General features: G+C 36.4%; 1 protein-coding gene across 2 annotated transcripts in view; it reads right to left on the bottom strand.

The window, feature by feature from the left end:
• ABCB1 (ATP-binding cassette, sub-family B (MDR/TAP), member 1) overlaps nt 1-24,175 on the bottom strand; it is a 218,034-nt gene that overhangs the window by 50,046 nt on the left and 143,813 nt on the right. For both annotated transcript variants that reach the window (XM_011996037.1, XM_011996038.1), the window contains exons 7-9: nt 23,086-23,277; nt 22,373-22,544; nt 6,424-6,548 (exon numbers count right to left, since the gene is read on the bottom strand). In XM_011996037.1, the coding sequence (XP_011851427.1) occupies nt 6,424-6,548; nt 22,373-22,544; nt 23,086-23,277 (489 nt within the window). The remainder of the gene's footprint in view (nt 1-6,423; nt 6,549-22,372; nt 22,545-23,085; nt 23,278-24,175) is intronic.

The raw sequence follows: 24,175 nt of genomic DNA, 5'->3' as shown, positions 1-24,175 counted from the left end.
TGAAGCAATATTTAGCAAACTTCTAGAACTTATATTGTTTCGTATACAAAACAAAGTAGAAGCCATGGAAAAACCTATGTCTTCCCTTCAAAATCTGCATGCCTCTTTAAGTAATAAAATGGAGAAATAATGTTAGAAAGTGCTTTTTTTAAAAAAAGGGACAGTCATTTAAATCTCTGAACATTAAGGAAGTTTGGAGACAGTTTGCTCTCTGTCCTGCCTTCCTCTAGGACTGTTGGAATGACCAACTGAGAGGTTACATGTGTGAGAGCATTTTGAGAATTCTGAATTGCCATGTAATACTTTTTACATTTAAAAAAGCTGTACAATTTATCTTATTTCTGTAGACATTTATTTTAAAAATCACTGACCTACAAAAATTATTTGGCCTACAGGTATATAAAAGCACATAATTATTCATCAGCATTCCTTCTCTTCCTTCTCCTTTCTACATATTGACTACTTGGTCCTTCCCTCTGTTAATGCTCCCAACACTTGTCATGCCATACCTGCCTGCTGCTGAACTAATAGGCTCTGACCTGGTGGCTTGGGCCATCCAGGGCTTCTGGCTAACTCAATGACTGAGAAAAATTAAATTCTTAGCATATCTATAGCCCTGAACCCATTCATAGCAAAAGGCCTACCCTACATTAATCAAAGCTGGAGAGCACCCATTAATACTTCTTAGAGCAAATATAGGAAATCATACAAAAGGAGCAAAAACGAGCAAATGAAAAACATCGAAAAACAATGTTGGAATCACTGACAGATTTTATTTCTCCAGTTCTAATGACCTAAAGGTTATTCCCAACTGATAATTCAAATATTTTTTAAAGCCTCAGAGAGTGGTCAATTTTTGACGTTAAAGCTAAAGGAGATGATGTCTGTAACTCGACCTTCATTTGAAAGGAACAGAGAAGACTACTCTGTTTAAGAAGATAGCTGTGGAGATAAGCTAATGGAACCCAGAGTTAAAGGAAAATAGGAAATTTTGCAAATATAGAACGAAGGTAAAAGGATTAGTGAAACAGAACAGATTGACTTAAATCTGTCTGTATTTTCTTAATTACAACTCCCTGCAGAACCTAGAGCATTAACTTGCATAGAGAAGGAGCTAATAATTGTTGAAATTAATGAACTTACTTCCATATAAAAGTCATACTTTAAGGTGTTTGATCCATAAAATTCACAACTATATAAATATTATATAGTATTATATTAATTTCCTTTAGAGAACTTGTTCCATTAGTATGTACAGCAGAGTTCAAGCACTGTCCAGATATGAACATGCATTATTTCTTGCTTTCATGACTACTTTAACTAGGTATATTACAGAGTTACAAAAGTATGCCAAGTGAAATTTACATCACTACTGTGTTCACTAAAGATGAAATTTAAACAGAACTTCATAGTGACAACATATCAACACATCGTTAGTTTCTACCCCCCAAAATGTAAATCCTCAACTTGCCAGTTATCATCTAAACAGAAAAATTATTTTTGAGAAACATTTCAATGATTTGTATACACACATGCACACACACATAACACACAGACATATACATATCTCTCACTTTATGAGTTGATCTGAGGTGAATGCTACCACTGGGCACAACTTACATAAGAGTACATTTAAGGAAATTTAATACATATGTACTACACTGTTATCTCCTTTATTTCAGTTCTCGCTTACCGCGACTAACGTAGAAACCAGTCTGACGTTGTCCTATGCAGCCAGAGGAAATATTTGCACAGAAGCACAAGGAGGAAAATCATTTACACATCAGAAAGGAGAAATAAAGGAAAGAAGGGGGTAAAGGGAAACGAGACATAAACAATACTCCTTTTCCATAAGCTGTTTGTTGTTTTTCAATACAAATGCCATATATAAAACCAGATATTAAAATAATCCATTCATCAAAAGCTTTAGTACAGAAATGATCATGAAAGTAGGAGTGACTAAAAGAGACTACAGTTATATAACAAAACCGTTGGTATGTAGGAAATATGACTCATCTTAAATATTATAAAAATATTTATCAACAATGCAAGTAACTACTTATGAGAGTAAGGAACAATTTTGATTAAGCAAACAGAAATGAATACTAATAGATAAATATATTTTCAAGACACATAAAAGAGAGAAAAATATTTTTAAATGAAAAAGAACAAAACTATTCTATACAATTGAATGGAATTTATTTTAACTTCTGGTTAAATTTCCATTCAAAGAGAGTCAGCTTCCCTCCTGCACTGATAATTTGAAGAGAAAGCCAGATTAACACCTCGATTACTTTATGTAGAAGCAGAGAAGGGAAGGAGAACAGGAATGAAAACTGATTATGTTTGGTCTAAGAAGAGTCATCAATTCTACTTCCAAATTATATCCCAAATCTAGGTACTCGTCACCCATCTCCTGCCTCTGATCCAAATCAGGGAGATGCTCTGGCCTGGACCACTCTGCCAGCCTCCCCACTGGTCTCCCTGATTCTACTCTTTGACTTCTCACATCCATTCATGAGATCCATTACAGGCAAAGAAACAATCTGAAAACATAATGTGGATAGTCATTCCTCTATTTAACACCCTCAACCACTCCCTTGTGCCATTGGAATACAATCCTAACTCTTCATTATGGCCCACCATCCCCACATTCTGGCCCCTGCCCACCCCAATCTCCCCTCACTCAACTGAGCTTCAGTCATGCAAGCCTTATGATGTTTCCTAGAACATACTAAAGTCTTGGCCACCCCAGGAAATTTGGAAGACTCTTCTTCCAACCCATCCCATCTCTCTCCCCACCATGGCATGCTTTTTCTCATCCCTCAGGTCTCAGCTGAGGTGAAACTTCCTCAGAGATGCCTGCTCCAACTACCATATTTAAAGTTAACTTGCCCTCCCCATCATCATCATTACTCACTTTGATTCTTTCAGATCACATTTTTAAATCAATATTTTAAATTTTATATTTATTCCTCCTTTCTCTATTCCTTCCATTTTTATCCATCTTACTATTTTGACTGATCACACAATATCCTCTGTTTCTGATTCACAGCTGAAAACCTAGAGCCCTAGCTTTGTTTAGACCTTTATAGAATAAAAAGGAAAAGAAAAGGAAAACCTAGAACCTAGCACAGTGCCTGGCATGTTGTAGGTGCTGAAGCAATTTGTCTAATAAACATTTAAGAAATGGCCAACCTGGCAAGGACATCAGGCCATCAGTTTGTAATCTTATGTCAGTCAGGTCTGAGTATGAATTCACACTACCAGTGTGGTCCAAAAACAGCTAGACACAGAATTTAATGTAAGGTGGTCTCAGGTTAGCAGTGCCCTTGGTGAATCACAGAAGCAAACACAAATCCTGCCTGAAAGAGTTGGACTTCAACCCAGATCCATAGCAAATGTAAGATGGCACTGACTGGTAGGTTTATTTCAACGTCAGAGATGATGGATTCACTCTGAATGGATGAAATACTGTATATTTTCTAATTGTTCATTCCTGATTTACAGGAATGCCATTTATTCTGAATAATGATAGGTACCCAGAGATCTTATTGTATTTTGTTAGCTTATAAAACCTACTGGAATTTCTGTGTAGACAATCTTATCATCTGTGAATAATGACAGTTTGCTTCCTGTTTTCCAATCCTTATTGCTTTTCTTTTTTTGTTTTCTTTTTTTCATTCTTACTCTTATTTGTTCTATTGGTCTTATTATCTAGTACTAGTACAACAGTACATAGAAATGATACTATCAAACACACTTGCCTCATTCAGTATTTTTTTTTATTTTTTTAATTGACAGACAAAATTGTATTTATTTCATTCATTATTTTAAGTGTTAAAATGTTTTTAAAGTTTCACCACTAAATATTTCCTGTGGGTCTCTAATAATTAAGAAGGTTGTTTCTTATTCCTAGTTTTATGAGTTTTTGTCATGAATCATATACAATTAATGCTTTTCCCCTTATATCAAAACAAAGGTTTTTCTTTTAATCTATTAATATGGTTAATTATATTAACAGATTTCCTAAAGTTAAAACCATCTTTGCAATCGTAGGACAAAGCCAGCATGTTCAGGATGTTTTCAATTTGGTATTTTTCACATGGATTTATTTAGCTAGTAATTTATTTATTTATAATTTCTGCATCTATGTTTTAGGTGAAACTGTTTTTTCAGTTAGAAAAACATTTAGTTTTCCTTTCTCATATTATACCTGCCTGGTTGCAGTATCAAAGTTACACTAGCCCCATAAAATGAACTCACAACTTTTTTTCCATTTTCTACAACAATTTATGTAAGATAGGGTTATCTCTTTCTTGAAGTTGTGGTAGAACTTTCCTACAAAATTATCCAGACTTGTGATTTCTACTTGCAGGAGAGAAGTAGTGGAAAATGGAGATTTTTAACTTTGAATTCAATTCTTTTAATGATTGTGGGTTTACTCAGATTTTCTTCTTCTTACATGAGGATTTTAACCTACATTTTTCTAGCATATTGTCTATATCATGAGGGTTTTAAAATTTATTGGTATAAAGCTGTAATTTAAAAATAGATTTTTAAATCTGTTACAAGTTTTCCCTATTCATTCTTTTTTTGTTCCTGATTAAACTTATAAGACAGTTATTTATAAGTCTTTTTAAAGAATTAGTTTATGGATTTGTCAATCTTCTACTCTTTTGCCTTTATTTTCTATTAAATTAATTTTTGCTCTTACCTTTATTATTTCCTTCTAATATTTTATTGTTCTCTCTCTAACTTCTTGATTTAGATGTTTAGTTCTTTAATTTTCAATAATTTTGTATTTCTTCTACCAGATACTCTGGTATCACTGGATTAGGACTCATTTTTAATGTGAAACCCTCAGCTTTGGAGAGAGATTGTTTCCTAGTCCACAGAGCAGTATAAATTCAGACCCCAATTGCAGATAGCAGCCAGGCCTGAGAATCTAACTTCTATAGGGAGATGTTTTCCCCCAGCTGAGAACCAGGAAGAAGCTGTTAAGTTTTGTCTGTCTTCCAACGCTGTTGGGCTGTTGGGCATATTATTTTTCTGGTCCACCTTTTCTCTGAGGAAAACTGGAAAAAACTCCAAACTTGAAACTTCATTATGTCTCTGCTCAAACAGCAGCTAATCAAAAAATATTTTTCTGAATCACTTATCTAAATAGTATCCTCATGATTTTCTTATTTTATTTCCCCAAATAATATTTACCCCAACTGGTGTATTACCTATTTGATTATTTGTGGTTGTTTGTAACCTTACCCACCCCCATTAGAATTTAAGCTCCATGAGAGCCGGGGCTTTATTTCATTGAATATTTGCTCAGTCATTAAGCAGGACTCCTCATTTTATTAGCCAGACATATTATAATCAAAAGCAAAGACTTTAGCAAAAATCAAAATGGAACATAGATACCGCTTTCCTTTGAACTATGGCACTTAACCATTATAAATTATTCTGAGAGGACATATCTTTATATGTGTGAATATACCATATGAACAAGAGTACTCCAAACACATATGCACAGTTAAAAAAAATTATGCAGTGAATACTCATGTAAGTACACCTGAGATCAAGAAACAGAACACTGCCAGAACCACAGGATCCCCTACTGTGTGTTTGGCTCTCCTCACACAACTTCTCATCTTCCCCAGAGCTAACCACTATTCTGATTTCTGAAAATTCCCTCGGTTTTCTTTATGGCTGTACCACACAATGTATAACCTCCTTAACCAATACAGTTTACTTTTTCATACTTTCAAATATATATATATTCATAAGATTGAAATGTTACAGCATCAGAATATTATAATTTATATTCAATTTTAAATAAAATCTGTTGCTGCTTAGAAATCAGTAATCTGATTTACATTATAAATTTCAATAAATTACCATCTATGCTCTCAGAAATCTAATAAAAGGGAAGAGTTGCAAGGATAATACTAAACATATAATATAAAAGATTTTGAACTTTTGTACACATAAGTGCTTTTTGATTATATTTTTATCTTCCAAATCATGTAGCATATGTCAACTGAGTAGGGGCCTGGGCAGAAAAGAAAATGAACCACAGATTAAAATGTCCCCACAGATCTTACACAAAATACTCAGTCAATCTTAGAGAATCACTAATTAACTTGATAGAGGAAAAAAAATCAGAGGTAGAAAATACATTTCAGCCTTAGGAAACTATTTTTATGTTATTGCCCATCTAGAAACTCTTTGAATTAGCAGATAAAAGAAAAGTACAATTAGAATCACAACTTCTCCAAAATATTAGTTATGCTGTAATATATCCATTAAACTATTTCAGAAAACATATATATGGGAGAAAATGCTTATAATTAATGCTATCAATCTGAAGGGCATATGAGAAGACAGAATTTAACATATCTATCCATTTAAAAAAGAAACTCAAACCTTTCAAGTTCTTTCTTTTGTCCTCCAAATGCAATCACAGTTCTAATTGCTGCCAAGACCTCTTCAGCTACTGCTCCAGCTTTTGCATAAGCTAAGAGTTCTTTATCAGTAAATGAAGACAGTATCTGTTTAAAAATACAATTTTGGATCATGAAAAAAAACACGTTAATTTTATCTTTTGTAAAGTAAAAATAAATGTATACACAGGTGCTGCCTATACATTAACGTATGTGTAGGACAAAATCTGTCTTTTACTTGCCTTTGGTTATCATGTTCTATTTCTTAGTATCTATAGTCACTTTGTAAGCTGCCCCAAATTCTTTTTGGACCGAGATGGTATATAATAAAATATATTAATTGAAAATTTTCTTTTCCCATTGAAAACCTCATAGATCCTCATTTAAAGAAATATAACTAGAACTTTTAGATGATGATAAATTTCAGAAAAGAAAGTCTATACTACATTATAATTATAAACAAATATAGAAAACAGACATTATGTCAAGAAAATATGGCATGCGTTCAACACAGCAATTGCTAATGGTTCTCTGGTTCAGAAGTGTCAAAGTGGGAGGCCAGAAGAATTCAGAGAACCAAGTACATATGGTGACTGACTTCAAGAAGGTCCATGCCAAGGAGTTTCCTCTGTTGGTGCTCTTGGGCAAAGCAATACATTCAGCCACCCAGGGAGGTCTTTGTTTTGTGGATACTCTTTGATCCTTCTGTTTGCTTCCTGACCATTTATTCTGCGGATGGAATAGTAGTGGATACTTTATATACACAGAAGCTCATTAATTCTTCTCAATTGCATAGTGAAGTGGCTATTATTTCTCCCACTTTACATATGAGGATATGGAAGCATGAAAAAGTTAAATAATTTTCTAAGTGTAATATCCAGGATTCAAGCCTGAGTCCATAAGGTTTCATAGTCTGAATTAACAGCCACTGTAGGAAACCCCTCAATGAAACCAGTCACTGACGCATGAATTTGTGTCCCAGAGGGTCCTATTACAGAAAGCTGGATCAATTGCAATGGGAAAAGGACTAAGGTTATTGCACCTAGAATGCTGAAGTGGTCAACTACCTAAATAAAGATTACACATTACAGGCCAGGTGTGGTGGCTCACACCTGTAATCCCAACATTTTAGGATGCCAAAGAAGAAGAATTGCTTGAACCCAGGAATTCTAGACCAGTCTGGGCAACATGGCAAGACCCTGCCTCTACAAAAAATTTAAAATTTAGCTAGGTGTGGTGGCACATGCCTATTGTCTCAGCTACTCAGGAGGCTGAGGTGGGAGGATCGTTTGAGCCTAGGAGGTGGAGGCTGCAGTGAGCAGTGGTTGTGCCACTGCAGTCCAGCCTGGGCAACAGAGTGAGACCCTGTCCTCCCCACCCCTCCCCCAAAATTGCACAAAACCAATTTATTTAAAAAATTCTGATTAAATAGAATTATATTCTTTCAATAAAAAATTCACACGCACTTGTGGACTCATTTATGTAAGCAACATTGGTCTACCCCTTCTTTGCATAAAACGCTCAAAGTTGTTTGGGTTTTAACAGTGGATTTCTCCCTTTCCTGTGTGTGAAAGTGAAAGGAGCTATGACAGCTAGAGGAATGGGTGGATGAAGGCAAACGAACGTTGGTTAGTTATGTTCTAAGTGCAGACATTGTGCTGGACATATCTAACCTCTTTAGTACCCAAAATAATGTTCCATTGATTCACTAGACATTCCTGTCTTCTCAAAGCAATCTTCCTGGGGCTGTCCCACCACATTTGCAGAACCATTCATGGTAGGAGGTCTGAGATAGGGTGGCCAGCACCATCCCTGAACAAACTTCTGCAAAATAGAGGAGGCTCATACAACATGCTTTAGGAATGTTTTTCTGCTCCTTCTGAAACCTCATGGTGCCACAACAACTGCCCACAATGGAGACAAACCAACAATAGGAAGATCACTTCAAAGTGATACTTCAAAGAAATACTTTAAAGTTAGGAGTTTTTTTTAATGTTATTTTAATTTATTGTTAATATATCAAATACCACAATGAATTCTACAAATCTAGCTCCCTTTTCCTTCTATGACCTTCCATCATTATAAGCAGACAAAAGGATGGTAGAACCTTCATTAAGTGTTGTGTTTTTCAAGAGATCATGTCTGTGAAGAGGGGAAAAAAAAAGGCCCTCTAACCTATCCTATTATCATGGATATGAAAAGGCCAGGCGTGATGACTCACACCTATAGTTCGATAGTCCCAGCACTTTGGGGTGCTAAGTGGGAGGATCACTTGAGGCCAAGAGTTCAAGACCAGCCTGGGCAACACATGGTGACCCCATCTCTACAAAAAAATTAAAAACTAGCTGGACATGGTGGTATGAGACACAGTCATGATGCAGAACAATTCAGTCACAAGGATCCCTCAGGCTACCTTTTATAACCACAGCTGCCCCTATCCCTACCCCTTGCTTCTCCTCCTGTTCCCCATCACTTTTACTTTCTAGCAACCACTAATTTGTTGTCATCTTTATAATTCTGTCATCTCAAGAATGTTATATAAATGGAACCATGTGGCATAGAACCTTTTGGAATTGGTTTTTTCCACACAGCATAATTCTCTAGAGATTCATCCGGATTGCTGCATGTATCAATAGCGTTTTCCTTTTCATCATTGGTTAGAATTCCATGGTATGGAAGAACTACAGTTTGTTTAACCATTTATTTACCTGTTGAAAGAGATCTGGACTGTTTCCAATTTGGGGCTATGATGAAAAAAGCTGCTATAATCTTTTGTATACAGGTTTTTATGTAAACATAATCTTTTTCTCTCAGATAAATGCCCACAAGTGCAGTTGCTGGATTGTATGGCAATTATATGTTTAGTTTTATAAGAAACTGGAAAACTATTTTCCAGAGTGGCTGTACCATTTTACACTCCCATCTGAAATCTATGAGTGATCCAGTTTCTCTACATTCTCTCCAGCATTTAAGTCTCACTGTTTTTCATTTTAGCCATTCTGATAAATGCATTGTGATACCTCATTGGGGTTTAATGTAAATTTCATTGATGGCCAATGGTGCTGAATCACTTTTCATGTGCTTACTTGACATCTGTGTATCTTCTTTACTGAAATGTCTATACTTATATTGAGTTTTGAGTTTTATTTATATATTCTAGATAATAGTTCTTTGTCAGGTATGTGGTTTGCATATAATTATTTCTCTGTCTGCAGCTTGTCTTTTCATTCTATTAATATGGGCTTTACAGAGTAAATTTTATTTTTATGAAGTATAAGTTATCAATTTTTACTTTTAACGATTATGCTTTTGGTGTCAAGTCTAAGAACTCTGCCCAGGCATAGTTCCAAAGATTTCTTCCTATTTTTTTTTCCCTAAAAGTGTTATAGCTTTACATTTTACATTTAAGTCCATGATCCATTTTGAGTTAATTTTTATATACAGTGTCAGGTTTAGGTTGAGCTTCTTCCTCTTCTTTCCCCTGCCTCTTCCTCCTCCTCCTCCTCTTTGTTCTTCTTTTTTCCTTCTTCTTCCTTCTCCTTCTCCTTCTTCTCTTTCTCTTCCTCTTTCTCCTTCTCCTTTTCTTTTTCTTCTTCTCTGGCACTATTTGTCAGACAGAATGTCCTTCCTGTATATGTTTTGCTAAGTGTTTATCAAAGTGTTTAATTTTATTTTGAGTGACTATAAATGGTATTATATTTTAGATTTTGGCTTCTGCATTATTTTTGGTATGTAAAAATTCAATGGATCTGGTATCCTGTGACTTTTCCAAACTCAGCTGGGAGAATTTTTATAGATTCCTTGGGATTTTCTACATACAAAATCATGTTGTCAATAAATAGATATGCTTTTCTTTCTTCCTTTCCAATCTATATGCCTTTCATTTCTTTTTCTTGCCTTATTGTGATGGTTAGAAGTTCAGTGTTTTGATTAAAAAGAGTGGTAAGAGTTAATTTGTTTTATTCCTGATCTTAGAGGAAAGCAGTCTTTCACCATTAATCATGATATCAGCCAAAGGGTTTTGTAGATGATCTTTACAGAGTTGAGGTAACATTCCTCTATTCTTAACTTGCTGAGAACTGTTATTATCAGTGGGTGTTAGATATTCTCAAATGTTTCTTCTATGTCAATCTATATGATCATATGGTTTTTCTTCTTTGGCTTGTTGGTGTGTTAAATGATGTGAAAAATGATCAATTTTCAAATACTGAGCCAGCATTTTACAGTTGAAATGAGTCCCACTTTGTCATGATGTTTAATCCACCTTGCATTATTTTTTGTATATGGTGATAGGTAAAGGTACAGATTCATTCTTGCACCTATAGATAGCCAGTTTTTCCAGCAACATTTATTTAATAGTCTTTTCCTCATTGCTTATTTATGTAAGCTTTGTCAAAGATCAGATAGTTGTAGGTGTGTGGCTTTATTTCTGGATTCTCTATTGTGTTTCATTGGTCTATATGTCTCTTTTTGTACTGGTACCATGCTATTTCAGTTACTACAGTTTTGTAATATAGTTTGAAACTGGATAATGTGATGCCTCTGGCTTCATTTTATTTCTTTAGGATTGCTTTGGTTATTCAGTCTCTATTTTGGTTCCATATGAATTTTAGAATAGTTTTTTCTAATTATGTAAAAAATTACATTGGTAGTTTCAGAGGAATAATGTTGAATCTGTAGATTCATTTGGGAAGTATGGCCATTTTAATGCTATTAATTATTCCCATCCATGAGCGTAGAATATTTTTTCTATTTGTGTCATCTATGATTTCCTTAAGCAGTATTTTGTAGTTCTCCTTTCATCTCCTTAGCTACATATATCCTTAGGTATTTTATTTTGTATGTATATTTCATTTTGTGTTGTGGCTATTGTAACTGGGACTGGATTCCTTATTTGGCTCTCAGCTTGAATGCTAGTGGTGTACAGACATGTTATTGATTTTTGTATATTAATTTTGTATCCTGAAACTTCACTGAATTTTTTTATCAGTTCTAGGAGCCTTTGGATGAGTTTTTAGGGTTTTGTAGGTATAGAGTTATATAATCAGTGAAGAGATATAGTTTGACTTCTTCTTTTCCTATGTGGATGCCTTTTACTTCTGTCTCTTGCCTGGTTGCTCTGGCTAGGTCCTCCAGTACTATGTTGAATAGGTGAGAGTGGGCATCCTTGTCTTCTTCCAGCTCTCAACAGGAATGCTTCTAGTTTTTGCCCATTCAGAATGATGCTGGATGTAGGTTTGCCATAGATGCTCTTACTAAATTTTGAGTTATGTTCCTTCAACACCTAGTTTGTTGAGGGTTTTTTAATATGAAGGGATATTAGATTTTACAGAAAGCTTTTTCTGCATCTACTGAGATGATCTTTTTTTGTTTTTAATTGTTTATTTAATAAATCATATTTATTAATTTGCATATGTTGAATCAACTTTGCATCCTAGGAATGAACTACTTGATCGTGGTGAATTAACTTTTTGCTATACTGATGGATTTGCTTTGCTAGTATTTGTTGTTGAGGACTTTTGCATCTATGTTCATCAGGGATATTGGCCTGTACTGTTTTTTTTTTATTTTTTATTTTTTTCCATTGCTTCTTTGCCAGATTTTGGTATCAGGATGATGCTGGCTTTGTAAAATGAGTTAGGGAACAGTCTCTTCTAGCTGATATTTTGGAAGAGTTTCAGTAGTATTGACACCAGCTCTTTTTGTGTGACTGGAAGAACTCAGCTGTGAATCCATTTGGACAGGCGCTTTTTCTGGTTGGTAGGTTTTTAATTACTGATTCAATTTCAGAGCTTGTTATTGCTCCATTCAGGGTCCCAATATCTTCCTGACTAAATCTTGGGAAGTTTTGTGTTTGGAGAAATTTATCCATTTCCTCTAGATTTTCTAGTTTGTATGCATAAACGTGTTCATAATAGTCTTTGAGGATCTTTTGTATTTCTGAGATCAGTTCAAATATCATCTTTTTATTTCTTGTTGTGCTTATGTTGATCTTCTCTTTTTTCTTTGTTAATCTACTTAGTAGTCTATCAATCTTGTTTATCCTTTCAAAGAACCAACTTTTAGGTTCATTAATCCTTTGTATGAATTTTTGCATAGCAATTTCATTCATTTCTACTTGATTTTAGTTATTTCTATTCTGCTATCTTTGCAGTTAGTTTTTTCTTATTTTTCTAGTTCCCCTAGGTGCAATATTAGATTGTTAATTTCAGATATTTCTTGATGTAGACATTTAGCACTACAAACTTTCCTCTTAACATGGCTTTTACTGCATATTATAGATTTTGGTTCATCGTGTCTATTTTCATTGAATTTTTTGATATCTGTCTTAATTTTGTTGTTTATGCAAAAGTCATTTAGGAGCAAGTTGTTTAATTTCCACGTAATTTTTGGTTTTAAGAAATCTTCTTGGTATTAGTTTCTATTTTTTTCCAGTATGGTCAGAAAATATGCTTGGCATGATTTAGATTTTTTTGAATTTATTGAGACTTACTTTATGGCCGAGCATGTGGTCAATCTTAGAGTATGTTCCATGTGCAGATGAGAAGAACGTATACTCTGTAGTTGTTGGGTGGAGTATTCTGTAGATGTCTATTAGGTAGGTCCAACTGGTCAAGTGTTGACTTTAAGTCTAGAATTTCTTTGTTAGTTTTCTGCTGTGACAATTTGTCTAATGCTCTCAGAAGGGGTGTTGAAGTTCCCCCCCATTATTGTGTGGCTGTCTCAAGTCTTTCCACAGGTCTAGAAGTACTTGTCGCATGAATCTTGATGCTCCAACATCAGGTGCATATATATTTAGAATAGTTAAGTCTTCCTGTTGAGTTGAACCCTTTATGATTATGTAATGCTCTTCTTTGCCTTTTTAAACTCTTGCTGGTTTAAAGTCTATTTTATCTGATGTAAGAATAGCAATCCCTGCTTGTTTTCTATTTGCATGACAGATCTTTCTCTAACCCTTTACCATGAACCTGTGGGTGTCATTACATGTGAGAAGAGTCTCTTGAAGACAGCAGGCAGTTGAGTTTTGTTTATGTCAATTCGACTTGCCACTATGTGCCTTTTAAGTGAGTTGTTTGATAATTTACATTCAAGGTTAATATTGATATGTAAAGTTTTCATCCTGTCATGTTTTTAGCTAGCTGTTTTGTTGACTTGATTGTGAACTTGCTTTATAGAGTCTTTGGAGCATGTACGTAAGTATATTTTTCTGATAGCAGGTATTTTTCTTTTGTTTCTATGTTTAGAATCTCTAGCCTTAAGAATCTCTTGTAAGGCTGGTCTAGTGGTAGTGAATTCCACTAGCATTTGCTTGTCTGAAAAAGATTTTATTTCTCCTTTGCTTATGAAGCTTAGTTTAGTGGGAAATGAAATTCTTGGTTGGAATTTCTTTCCTTTAAGAAGGCTGACCATAGGACCCTCATCTCGTCTTGCTTGCAAGCCTTCTGCTGAGAAGTCTACTGCTAGCCTGATGGGGTTCCCATTGTAAGTGATCCTTTTCTCTAGCTGCCTTTAAGGTTTTTTCTTTCCTGTTGACCTTGGAAAATTTGATGAATATGTGTCTTGGGAATGGTCGTCTTGTATTGTATCTTGCAGGGGTTCTCTAGTTCTTGAATTTGCACGCTGGCATCTCTAGTGAAGTTGGGGACATTTTGTGAACTGCATCCTGAAATGTGTTTTCCAAGTTGCTTATTCTCTCATCTTCTCTCTCAGGAATGCCAATGAGTCATAGGTTTGGTTTCTTTACATAATCCCTTATTTCTCAGAGATTTTGTTCATTCATTACATGTTTTTCTTTATTTTTGTCTTACTGGGTTGTTTCAAAGGACTGGTCTGTGAGCTGTGAGATTCTTTCCTCTGCTTGTTCTAGTCTGTTGTCAAGGCTTTCAACTGTATTTTGAAATTCCTGTAATGAATTTTTCAATTCCAGAAGTTCAGTTTATCCTTTCTTAAAATGTCTGTGTCATCTTTTCTGGCTTCGTTGGATTGGGTTTCCAGTATCTCCTAATCTCATTGAGCTTCCTTGCCATTCAGATTTCAAATCTATCTCTGTCATTTCAGCCATTTCAATTTGGTTAGGATCTGTTGTTGGGAAGCTAGTGTCATCATCTGGAGGTAAGGGAACGGTCTGACTTTTTGAATTGCTGGAGTTCGTATGCTGATTCTTCGTCATCCAAGAAGGCTGGTGTTTATCTTTGTGATGTTGCTGTTGTTTGGATGGAGCTTTTGGTTTTTATATTCTTTTCTTTTCCACTTGTAGTTTTGACTGTGGTATATGCTGTGTGTAGTTGATGGACTTCATTTCTGGTGCTTTCAGAGAGCCAAGGTTCTGTATGGATTCTTTAGTTGTGGCTAGATTCCTACATTGGGTTTCACAGGTGATGTGTGCTGAATAAATTTTTGTTCAGTGGTGTAATTCAGATTGTCATCCAGTAGATGATGCCTAAGTGTAAGGGCCAGCAGATAGGCTTTTACTCAGCCATGTGTCTCTTTTGTGTTTCATCTCCTTTGCAACAGTATTCCACAGAGGGCGAGATGGGCGGCAGGTGAGAGATCATCCTCTCACCAAGTCTGTTCCCAAGCCTTGGTGGCACCACTTCCAATCACTGACACCATGCTCATGATTCCAGCCCCAATGGAGACGCTGGCAGGTTGGGCTCCCCACTCCCTTGGGGTTGCCCAAGCCAAAGGTTAATTCACCAAGAGTTCCCTAAGGACCTACTGGTCCTGTGTTTGGCAGAGTCAGAGTGGGTTGTGGTGTATTTCTACAGGTTGTTTGTGAATGCAGTGGATCAAGGGTAGAGAATCCTCAGCCAAGGCAATGAATGGTGCCATGTATGTGCAGCTGGTGTGGTGCCTGTGGCTCAAGGTTTTTATTCCAGCAGATAGCCGTGAAGACTGCTCAGCTTGTTTTCCCCCTGACTAGGTCTCCTGGTGTCTTCCCTGTAGCAGACCTGACCACTGAGTTTTGTCCCAAGCCTTTTGCACTCAGATGATTGGGCTGTTAGGTGTTCTCTGTCGGAGTCTCTGGCAGAGACTGGTCAGCAAATGAGCTACACCTCATTCCCAGACCAATCTTGTGGAGGGAAGCATTTCCAGCTCCCATGCCGGCACATGAACCCACACCTCATTCTTCTCAGTGTTCTGAGAGTTGGGGCTCCTCCCTCACTCAAGTTCAGGCCACAGTTCTCAGCTCAATGCCCCTGAGCTGTGTGCTTGAATCCTGGGGGTTGGGACCAGGCCTGTGGCTTTGTCCTCTGTCCCCTCGGGATTGAGCACTGGATGTTGTTGGGGCCAGTCCAGTGTTTCAATTCCACTGGCAAAGCACTCAGGCTGGGCAGTGGAGGCAATGCTGTGAGCATGCTTTTGCAGAAGCAGCCAGGCAGGGGCTTTGGGAGGGGATGGCAGATGAAAGTGCACAGATCAGATGCACCTTAGTCCTGTGACAAAGATAGCCCTGCTCTCTGCTGGCACAGCGCTCAGCAGTGTCTAGAGTCACTCAGAGCAAGACGAAGAGCCATGGGTATGGGTTCCTAAGGTCACATTTTACTGGAGTTTCCCCATACACAGAACCTTCTGGGCCCCACTCAGGTTTGAGCTCTGCCTCTACTTAATCTCCGGGCAGTTGCTCTGCCAATTCAAATATCTATGGGGGTCATGTTAGGATCTCAGAGGTCCACAACAGGAGTGTGGCACCCTGCAGTTCCTTCACTCACCACTTCCTTAGGACTATTTCAGGGCTGGGAGCTGGTCCTTGCACTCAGAGTGCGAGCATCTCAGCTTCATCTCTCTTCAGCCTCAGTATCTGTGTTGCTTCTCTATTAACTTTCAGTGTTTTCTCTCAAAAGATCTGTTCAGAGTGTGAAGGTTTACTTGATATTTTGGTTTCTGTCAGTGGAAGAGGCATTTCCTGGCTGTGTCTACCCAGCCATCTTGATCACCAGCCTATTTATTTAATTTTTAAAAGTAGAGTGTAACAATATAGTCTTGGGGTCAGCTCTTAGCCCTTTTTGCCAATGGATCAGTATCCTGGGTTCTCTTTCATTATGACTGTCAGGAGAGAAGAGTGACTCTAACCACCACTGAAAAATTATTGGCATGAAGCCAATTGATCAACAGGAGAAAGAATATACAAATTTATTTAATGTCCATATACGGGAGTCTTCAAATGAACACTCAACTTTCCAATAGGTTATTTTCTACTTTGTTGAGGTAGGAACTTAGGTTATTGATTTGAGACCTTTCCTCATTTCTAAAGTATACACATTAATGTGATAAATTTCTCTCTTAGTACTTCTTCAGCTCTACCCAAATATTTTATATGTTTTCTATGTATTTTTAATTTCCTTTAAGAATCCATGGGTTATTTAAAGGTGTATTGTTTTAGTCCCCTCTTTAGAGATTTCCTTATCTTTCCAATTTTGGTTTCTAGTTTGATGCCACTTAGAAAAAACACACTTTATGATATCAATTCTTTTAAGTTTATTGAGGTTTGTTTTATGGCTTATGATATGATCTATGTTGATTAATGTTTCACGGGTACTTAACAACAACAAAAAAGATTAATGTGTATCCTGATGTTGTTGGGTAGAATATTCTATAAATGCCAATTAGATCCTGTTGGTTGATTGTGTTATTCTGATTTTTCACATCCTAGATGATTTTCGGTCTACTTGTTCCATCAGTTGCTAAGGGAGGGTGCTGAAGTCTCCAACTATAATGGTGGATTTATCTATTTCCCCCTTCAACTCTCAGTTGAATAAAATTATAATAAAGAAATAAAAACTCTCAGTTTTATTTTATCTCTATTTGAGGCTATGTTATTAGGGGCATGTGCATTTGGGTCATTTTGTCTTCTTGGTGGATTGTTCTTTTAATCATTACATAATAGTTTTCTTTTCTCTAGCAATTTTTTTTTGCTTTGAAGTCACATTATTTAATATTAATATAGCCACTCCTTGTAAAAAAGTAATGTTTGTATGGTATATCTTTTTCCATACCTTTACTTCTACTCTACCTATGTTGTTGAATTTGAAGATTATTGTAAGCAGCATATAGTTCACTCATTTTTTTTTAACACACTGCCAATTTTTCCTATGATTGGTACATTTATACCATTTACATTTAAGGTAGTTAATGATATGTTAGCACTTAAGTATACCATTTCATTATTTGTTTTCTATTTGTTTCCTCTGGTTTCCATCCTCTGTGTCTCTTTTCTTGCCTTCCTGTAGGTTACTTATCAAATTTTAGGATTCAATCTTGCTGAGTTTACAGTATTTTTGAATACATATTTTTGCAGGAGTTTTATAGTGGCTTATCTGAGTATTGCAATATTCATATGTGACTTACAACAGTCTATGGTATCAACATTCTACCACATATGATTTGTGGTTCAATCATCAAATATGATTTATGAATCTCATGGGGCAAAGGAAAGTCTATTGTATATGCCCATATTTCTGCTCTTTCTGTTGTTCCCTTGCCTTCCCTTTCCTGATGCTTCAATATTTCTTTTATTATTCCCTTTTTGTTAGAAAAATTTTATTTAGCCCATCTTTCACAAGTAGGCATGCTAGTGAAACTTTGATCTGAGACTGTTTTTACTTCCTCCTCATTCCTGAAGGCTAGTCTCACCAGATATATATTCACAGTTGGCAGTTTTTTTATTTGAGCACTTGAATAATATTGTGTCACTTCTGGCCTTTGTGGCTTCAGGTGAGAAGTATGTTGTCATCTAAATTGGTATTATATTACCCTATAAAAATGCACTGTTTTTCTCTGGCTGATTTCAAGATTTCTATCTTGTCTTCACTTTTTAATACCTAATTATAATATTCTTTGGTATGGATTTATTTGGTTTAACCTATTTGAGATTAGCTCAGCTTCTTGGATCTGAAGTATTGCCTTTCATCATCAAACATGGGAAATTTTCAGTTATTATTTCTTCAAATATTCCTTCATCTCCACTCTCTTTTTCCTCTACTTTTGGTACTGTGATGACACAAATGTGGGACTTTTTGTTATCGTCCCTCAGGTCCTTGGAGTTCTTTTTTTTTATTATTTTATTTGTTTCAGAATGGGTGAATTCTATTGTTCTAACCTCCAGGTTCACTAATTCTATGCTGCCATCTCCAACTGCTTAGGTTAAGTCCATCTAGCATGACTCTTATTTCTGTTGTTGTATATCTCTGTTCGCTAATTTCACTGTTCTTTTTAATAAATTCTATTACATTGAGGATTTTTTTCTATTGTTTCAAAAGAATTCGTGTTCGATTAGTAAAGAATTTTTATGATGGCTGTTTAAAATCATTGTCAGATAATTCCAGCACCTGATTTATCTCAGTGTTGATGTCAGGTAATTGTCGTTAGTTTGTTTGTGTGCTAATTTTCCTCATTCAAGTTGTGATTTTCTTGACTCTTGGTATGACAGGCAACTTTCTATTGTAACCTGGACATTTTGACTATTATGTTAGGAGACTCTGTCTCCTATTTAAATATGCCTTACTGTAGTGTTAAGAGGTAAATTTATAGCACTAAATGCCCACACCAAAAGGTTAGAAAGACCTCGTTGATAACCTAACATCACGACTAAAAGAACTGGAGAACCAAGAGCAAACAAATTCCAAGGCTAGCAGAAGACAAGAAATAACCAAAATCAGAGCTGAACTAAAGGAGACTGAGACAAGAAAAACCATTCAAAAGATCAACGAATCCAGGAGCTGGTGTTTTTACAAAATTAATAAAATGGACAGACTACTAGCTAGACTAATAAAAAAGACAAGAGAGGAGATTCAAATAAACACAATCAGAAATGACAAGGAGGATGTTACCACTGACCCCACAGAAATACAAACAACTATCAGAGAATATTATGAACACCTCTGTGCACATAAACTAGAAAATCTAGAATAAATGGATAAATTACTGGACACATACATCCTCCCAAGACTGAACCAGGAAGAAATAGAATCCCTGAACAGACCAACAAAGAGTTCTGAAATTGAGGCAGTAATAAATAGCTTATCACCCCCCAAAAAAGTCCAGGACCAGATGAATTCATGGCTGAATTCTGCCAAATGTAAAAGAAGAGCTGATACCATTCCTACTGAAAATGTTCCAAAAAATTGAGGAGGACAGACTCCCTCTGATCCATTCTATGAGGCCAGCATAATCCTGATACCAAAGCCTGGCAGAGATACAACAACAAAAAACTTTACCAATATCCTTGATGAGCATTGATACAAAAATCCTCAACAAAATCCTGGCAAACTGAATTCAACAGCACATCAAAAAGCTTATCCACCATGATCAAGTAGGCTTTGTCCTCAGGATGCAAGGTTGGTTCAACAGATGCAAATCAATAAATGTGATTCACCACATAAACAGAAACTAAAGACAAAAAGCACATGCTTATCTCAATAGATGCGAAAAGGCTTTCAATAAAATGCAACATCCACTCATGATCAAAACTCTCAACAAACAAGGTATTAAAGGAACACACCTCAAAATAATAAAAGCCATTTATGACAAACTTACAGCTAACATTATACTGAATGGGCAAAAGCTGGAATCATTCCCCTTGAAAACTGGCACAAGACAAGGTTGGAATCAACCTAAATGCCCATCAATGATAGACTAGATAAAAAAGATATACATATATGGTACATAGACACCATGGAATACTATGCAGCCATAAAAAAAGAATGAGATCGTGTCCTTTGCAGGGACATGGATGGAGCTGAAGGCCATTATTCTGAGCAAACTAACTCAGGAACAGAAAACTAAATACTGCATGTTCTCACTTATAAGTGGGAGCTAAATGATGAGAACACATGGATATATAGTGGGGAACAACACACACTGGGGCCTATTAGAGGGTACAGAGTGGGAGGAGGGAAACAGTCAGTAAAAATAACTAATGGGTACTAGGGTTAATACTTGGGTGATGAAATAATCTGTATAACAAACCCCCATGACACAAGTTTCCTATGTAACAAACCTGCACTTGTACCCCTGAACTTAAAATAAAAGTTTTAAAAAGTTAAAATAAAATAAACCTGCTTTACTCTAGCAGGCAGTTGCTCTATTTAAGTTTAGCATGATAGTATTGGCCTACTTTTGTGAGATGTGGTTCCAGGAGTGGTTTAATATTCAGAGTGTTTGTAGTATTATTTTGGTTGGCTTGATTTATGTGACGCTTCTGGGGCTCCCACTGGACCCTGCTTCTGCTGCTTGAGTGGGTGAAAGTGGTTTTTCCAGATCAGACTGCCAGATCGAGGAAGAGTGTGGTGGTTTCCCGTACCAATGCCCTCTAGTGCCCCAGTGTCTCTGGGCACTGGGAAGACAGTCTGGGTACAAAGTACAAAAGAGGCTTCCTGGGCCAGGTCACTTGCTGTGACTGGGTCCTTTTCTGCCATGTCTATTTGCTTCTGTGTCTCTAGGTTTGAGGGTAGAGTCTCAGGCTCATAGACACAAAGAGGCTTCCCAGACCCAGAGTGAACCACATTTCTTTTTTAATATGATTGACATCCACAGAATTTAAGAAATTTGTTTGAAATCACACCAAAAGTGTAATGCTGCGTGGGGATTAAAGCTTGGGTCTCTAGCAGCCAGCCTGGGGCTCCTTTTACTAAATAAACAGCATGTGAAGCAATGCATAATTAATCATTAAAAGATTGACTCATGGTCTGTTTTTAATCTTAACTTAAATCAGACATCAATACGTTTTAAGTAGTTTTTCAGTAAATACTGATGTGAAGAGTTTGCCACCTAACTTGCTTAACATTCTAGTATACAGAAAAATCAACTGACAAGAAGCTTTTGCCAAATACTTTAGTTAACTGATAATCCCCAGAAACATTATTTGAACTCTATGTTACTCTAAGCAAAAAATTAACACACACCTCGGAACTTCAGTTTCTTTCTCTGTAAAACGAGGTAATACCTATACTTCAGAAAGATAACACAGGTATTTGCCTGACAATAAATGCTCAATAAATGATAATTATTCTTTGCAGAAACAAAATAATATCCATTATACAAGGTTAAAATTTCTAAAGTTTCTTAATACTTACAGCCTGACTTATTTTGTGTGATGCTTGGCTTTGGTTGTCCATTCATTACTTTTGCTACATGAATTTATATTGCCTTCTCTAAGTTGTGCTGAACTCCATAAAAATTACATACCGGGCCAATTTCTCTACTGAAAATACACTCATATAAAATCAGTTTAAAATTCACACCATGTTCACCTTGAAATGGAAAATAAGTTTTAAAAGATCACTGGAAATGTGTGCTGAGGTAGAGAGGGTCACTTCTACCTCTCTGCCTTCATGACAGGAGACAGAGCTGAAGGCTAAGGATTTATATGCGTCCTTAGCGACTAGAAAGTATCTATTTTCTTAAATTATTTTATAACCAAAAATTTAACTATGCATGAATGCTGACAAAACTGTAAAATCAATTTAAAAATTAAACAAAAATCTAGAAAGCCAAAAACATTAAAGTAAAAAGAAATGTTAATTGAATGGGACATCTGTTGCTCACTAAACTTGAGTCGCTACTTGCTATGTGAATAGGGCATCATCCACTAGAGAGCACGGTTCTTTGGAGCTCAGCAAGTTTTTTTGTTTGTTTGTTTGTTTTGTTTTTGTTTGTTTGTTTTCTTACAAAAGCAGAAGATAGATATCAGAGCTACATTCTTCTTTCTCATCCGTTCCCCAAATAATCACATGGCCAAGAGCAGCATGGAGTCTTGGCAGGGGTAGTACTCAGTGAGGCTGGATATGCTTATCCAGCTGATTTTGAACGGAAAACGTAAAAGTAACAAGTACAGAATCAGAGTCATCATGTAGTAAAAAGACCTTTCCATAGGGTGAGAGCAGGAAGGGGGAAAGTGCAGTTCAAAATCTGGATTCACAGGCTTCACCTACCTTTGCCCAGACAGCAGCTGACAGTCCAAGAACAGGACTGATGGCCAAAATCACAAGGGTTAGCTTCCAACCACGTGTAAATCCTACTATAAACCCAGTGAAAAATGTTGCCATTGACTGAAAGAACGTTCCAATTTTGTCACCAATTCCTTCATTAATCTTGGAGACATCACTAAAAGAACAGACAGAATTAGAAATAAATGTCAGAATTGTAAACAACAACTTTTCTTCTGAAGCCTATTTTGAGTGTAGGGTAGTTTATAGCTAGAGCATTTTGAGCCTATGCTTTGTTTTATTTAGCAGGGTATAAGTTTCTATTAGGAGATTTGTCATTAGCAACAAAAATCCATAGACACATGGCCCCAGGAAATGGACATCGTGTACATAAGTAGTATTCAACCTAGGAATTTCAAATTGCTCAGAAATTTCCTCAGAAAGTATCTCGTTTTGCTCTACTGCACATTCTCAGAGGATTTCTTCATTCTGGCAAAGTCCAGTCCTTCATTCAATGCTAGTCATGCAGCTGCCCTTATGCCCGTCAAGGTACTAGGAACAAAAGGATGCACATGACATCGTTGCTGCTTAGAAGGAATTTTGTCTCATAAGTACCTTTGAGTGATACACGAACATCTCCTAACAGATGTGATGACATCTATTTCATTTTACTAAGCATAAGAACCACATCCAAGTTCAACATAAAACTAAATACTTACTCTGTAAGCCGGGTGTTAAGCTCCCCAACATCGTGCACATCAAACCAGCCTATCTCCTGTCGCATTATAGCATGAAAAAACTGTTTTCTAATTTTGTGTATTTGTCTTCCAGCTGCCAGGCACCAAAATGAAACCTGAATGTAAGCAGCAACCAGCACCCCAGCACCAATTCCACTGTAATAATAGGCATACCTGAAAAACAAGAATACTGCACATGCTCTCTGTTTCCTAATCAATGTACCTTTCCCAAAGAGATCCCTCATTCCTATTTTTTCACTTATCTGGGTATCTAGCCATCCTTAACAAATAAGAAGGGGCTGTAACCAGCAGAGTTGATAGTCACCATCCAACTACGTCTGCACCACTATGGCGAAATGGTTAAGAATGGTTTCTGCTTTGGCTCAAATCCCAGCTCTTCACTTCACTGCTATGTAATCTTAGGCAAGCTGCTCAACTTTTCTAAGCCTCAGTTTTCTAATTAGTAAAACAGAGATAAAAATACTCATGCATGAAATATACTTGGACCAATGCCCAGCACATAGTAAGCACTCAGAGAATGCCAGTTACTGTGAAAGATGGTGTGGTGTATTGGGGAATCACAGCATCAGGTAAGACCTACCACTGTAATACTGTCTACTTTTATTACATTAGCATTAGTTGATGAGTGCACTGGGTTGGTCTCTGTACATTGGAGATGAAAAGAAGTGACAGAACTTGTCAGAAAGTGAGATCAAGAAATGGAAATAATCCCTTGGCCTTTTGGGCTAGGGATTATCCCTTAGGCTATTAATCTAGTATTTTAGATGCCAAGAGACAACTGAAAATGTTAAAACATAGTTTTATTTCATTTGCCCAACTGGCCATCGTGAGTTATCCTAAAATGCTTAACAAATCAAATAGTGGCCCTTCCAATTTAAATTCTAGTACTAAAAAACATGAGCATTGCCTTAACAACAGACCCTTGATCAATCTAGAAATTCTGAATTAATGTTTCCTTGCTCTGAGTTTTCATATTTAAAAAAGCAAACAGGCTGGGCATGGTGGCTCACGCCTGTAATCCCAGCACTTTGGGAGGCCGAGGCAGACAGAT

This window comes from Mandrillus leucophaeus, unplaced genomic scaffold, assembly GCF_000951045.1.
Source record: "Mandrillus leucophaeus isolate KB7577 unplaced genomic scaffold, Mleu.le_1.0 Scaffold50, whole genome shotgun sequence".
Classification (NCBI taxonomy): domain Eukaryota; kingdom Metazoa; phylum Chordata; class Mammalia; order Primates; family Cercopithecidae; genus Mandrillus; species Mandrillus leucophaeus.
Note: the sequence above shows the minus strand (reverse complement) of the source record. Positions and strands in the feature narration are given on the sequence as shown.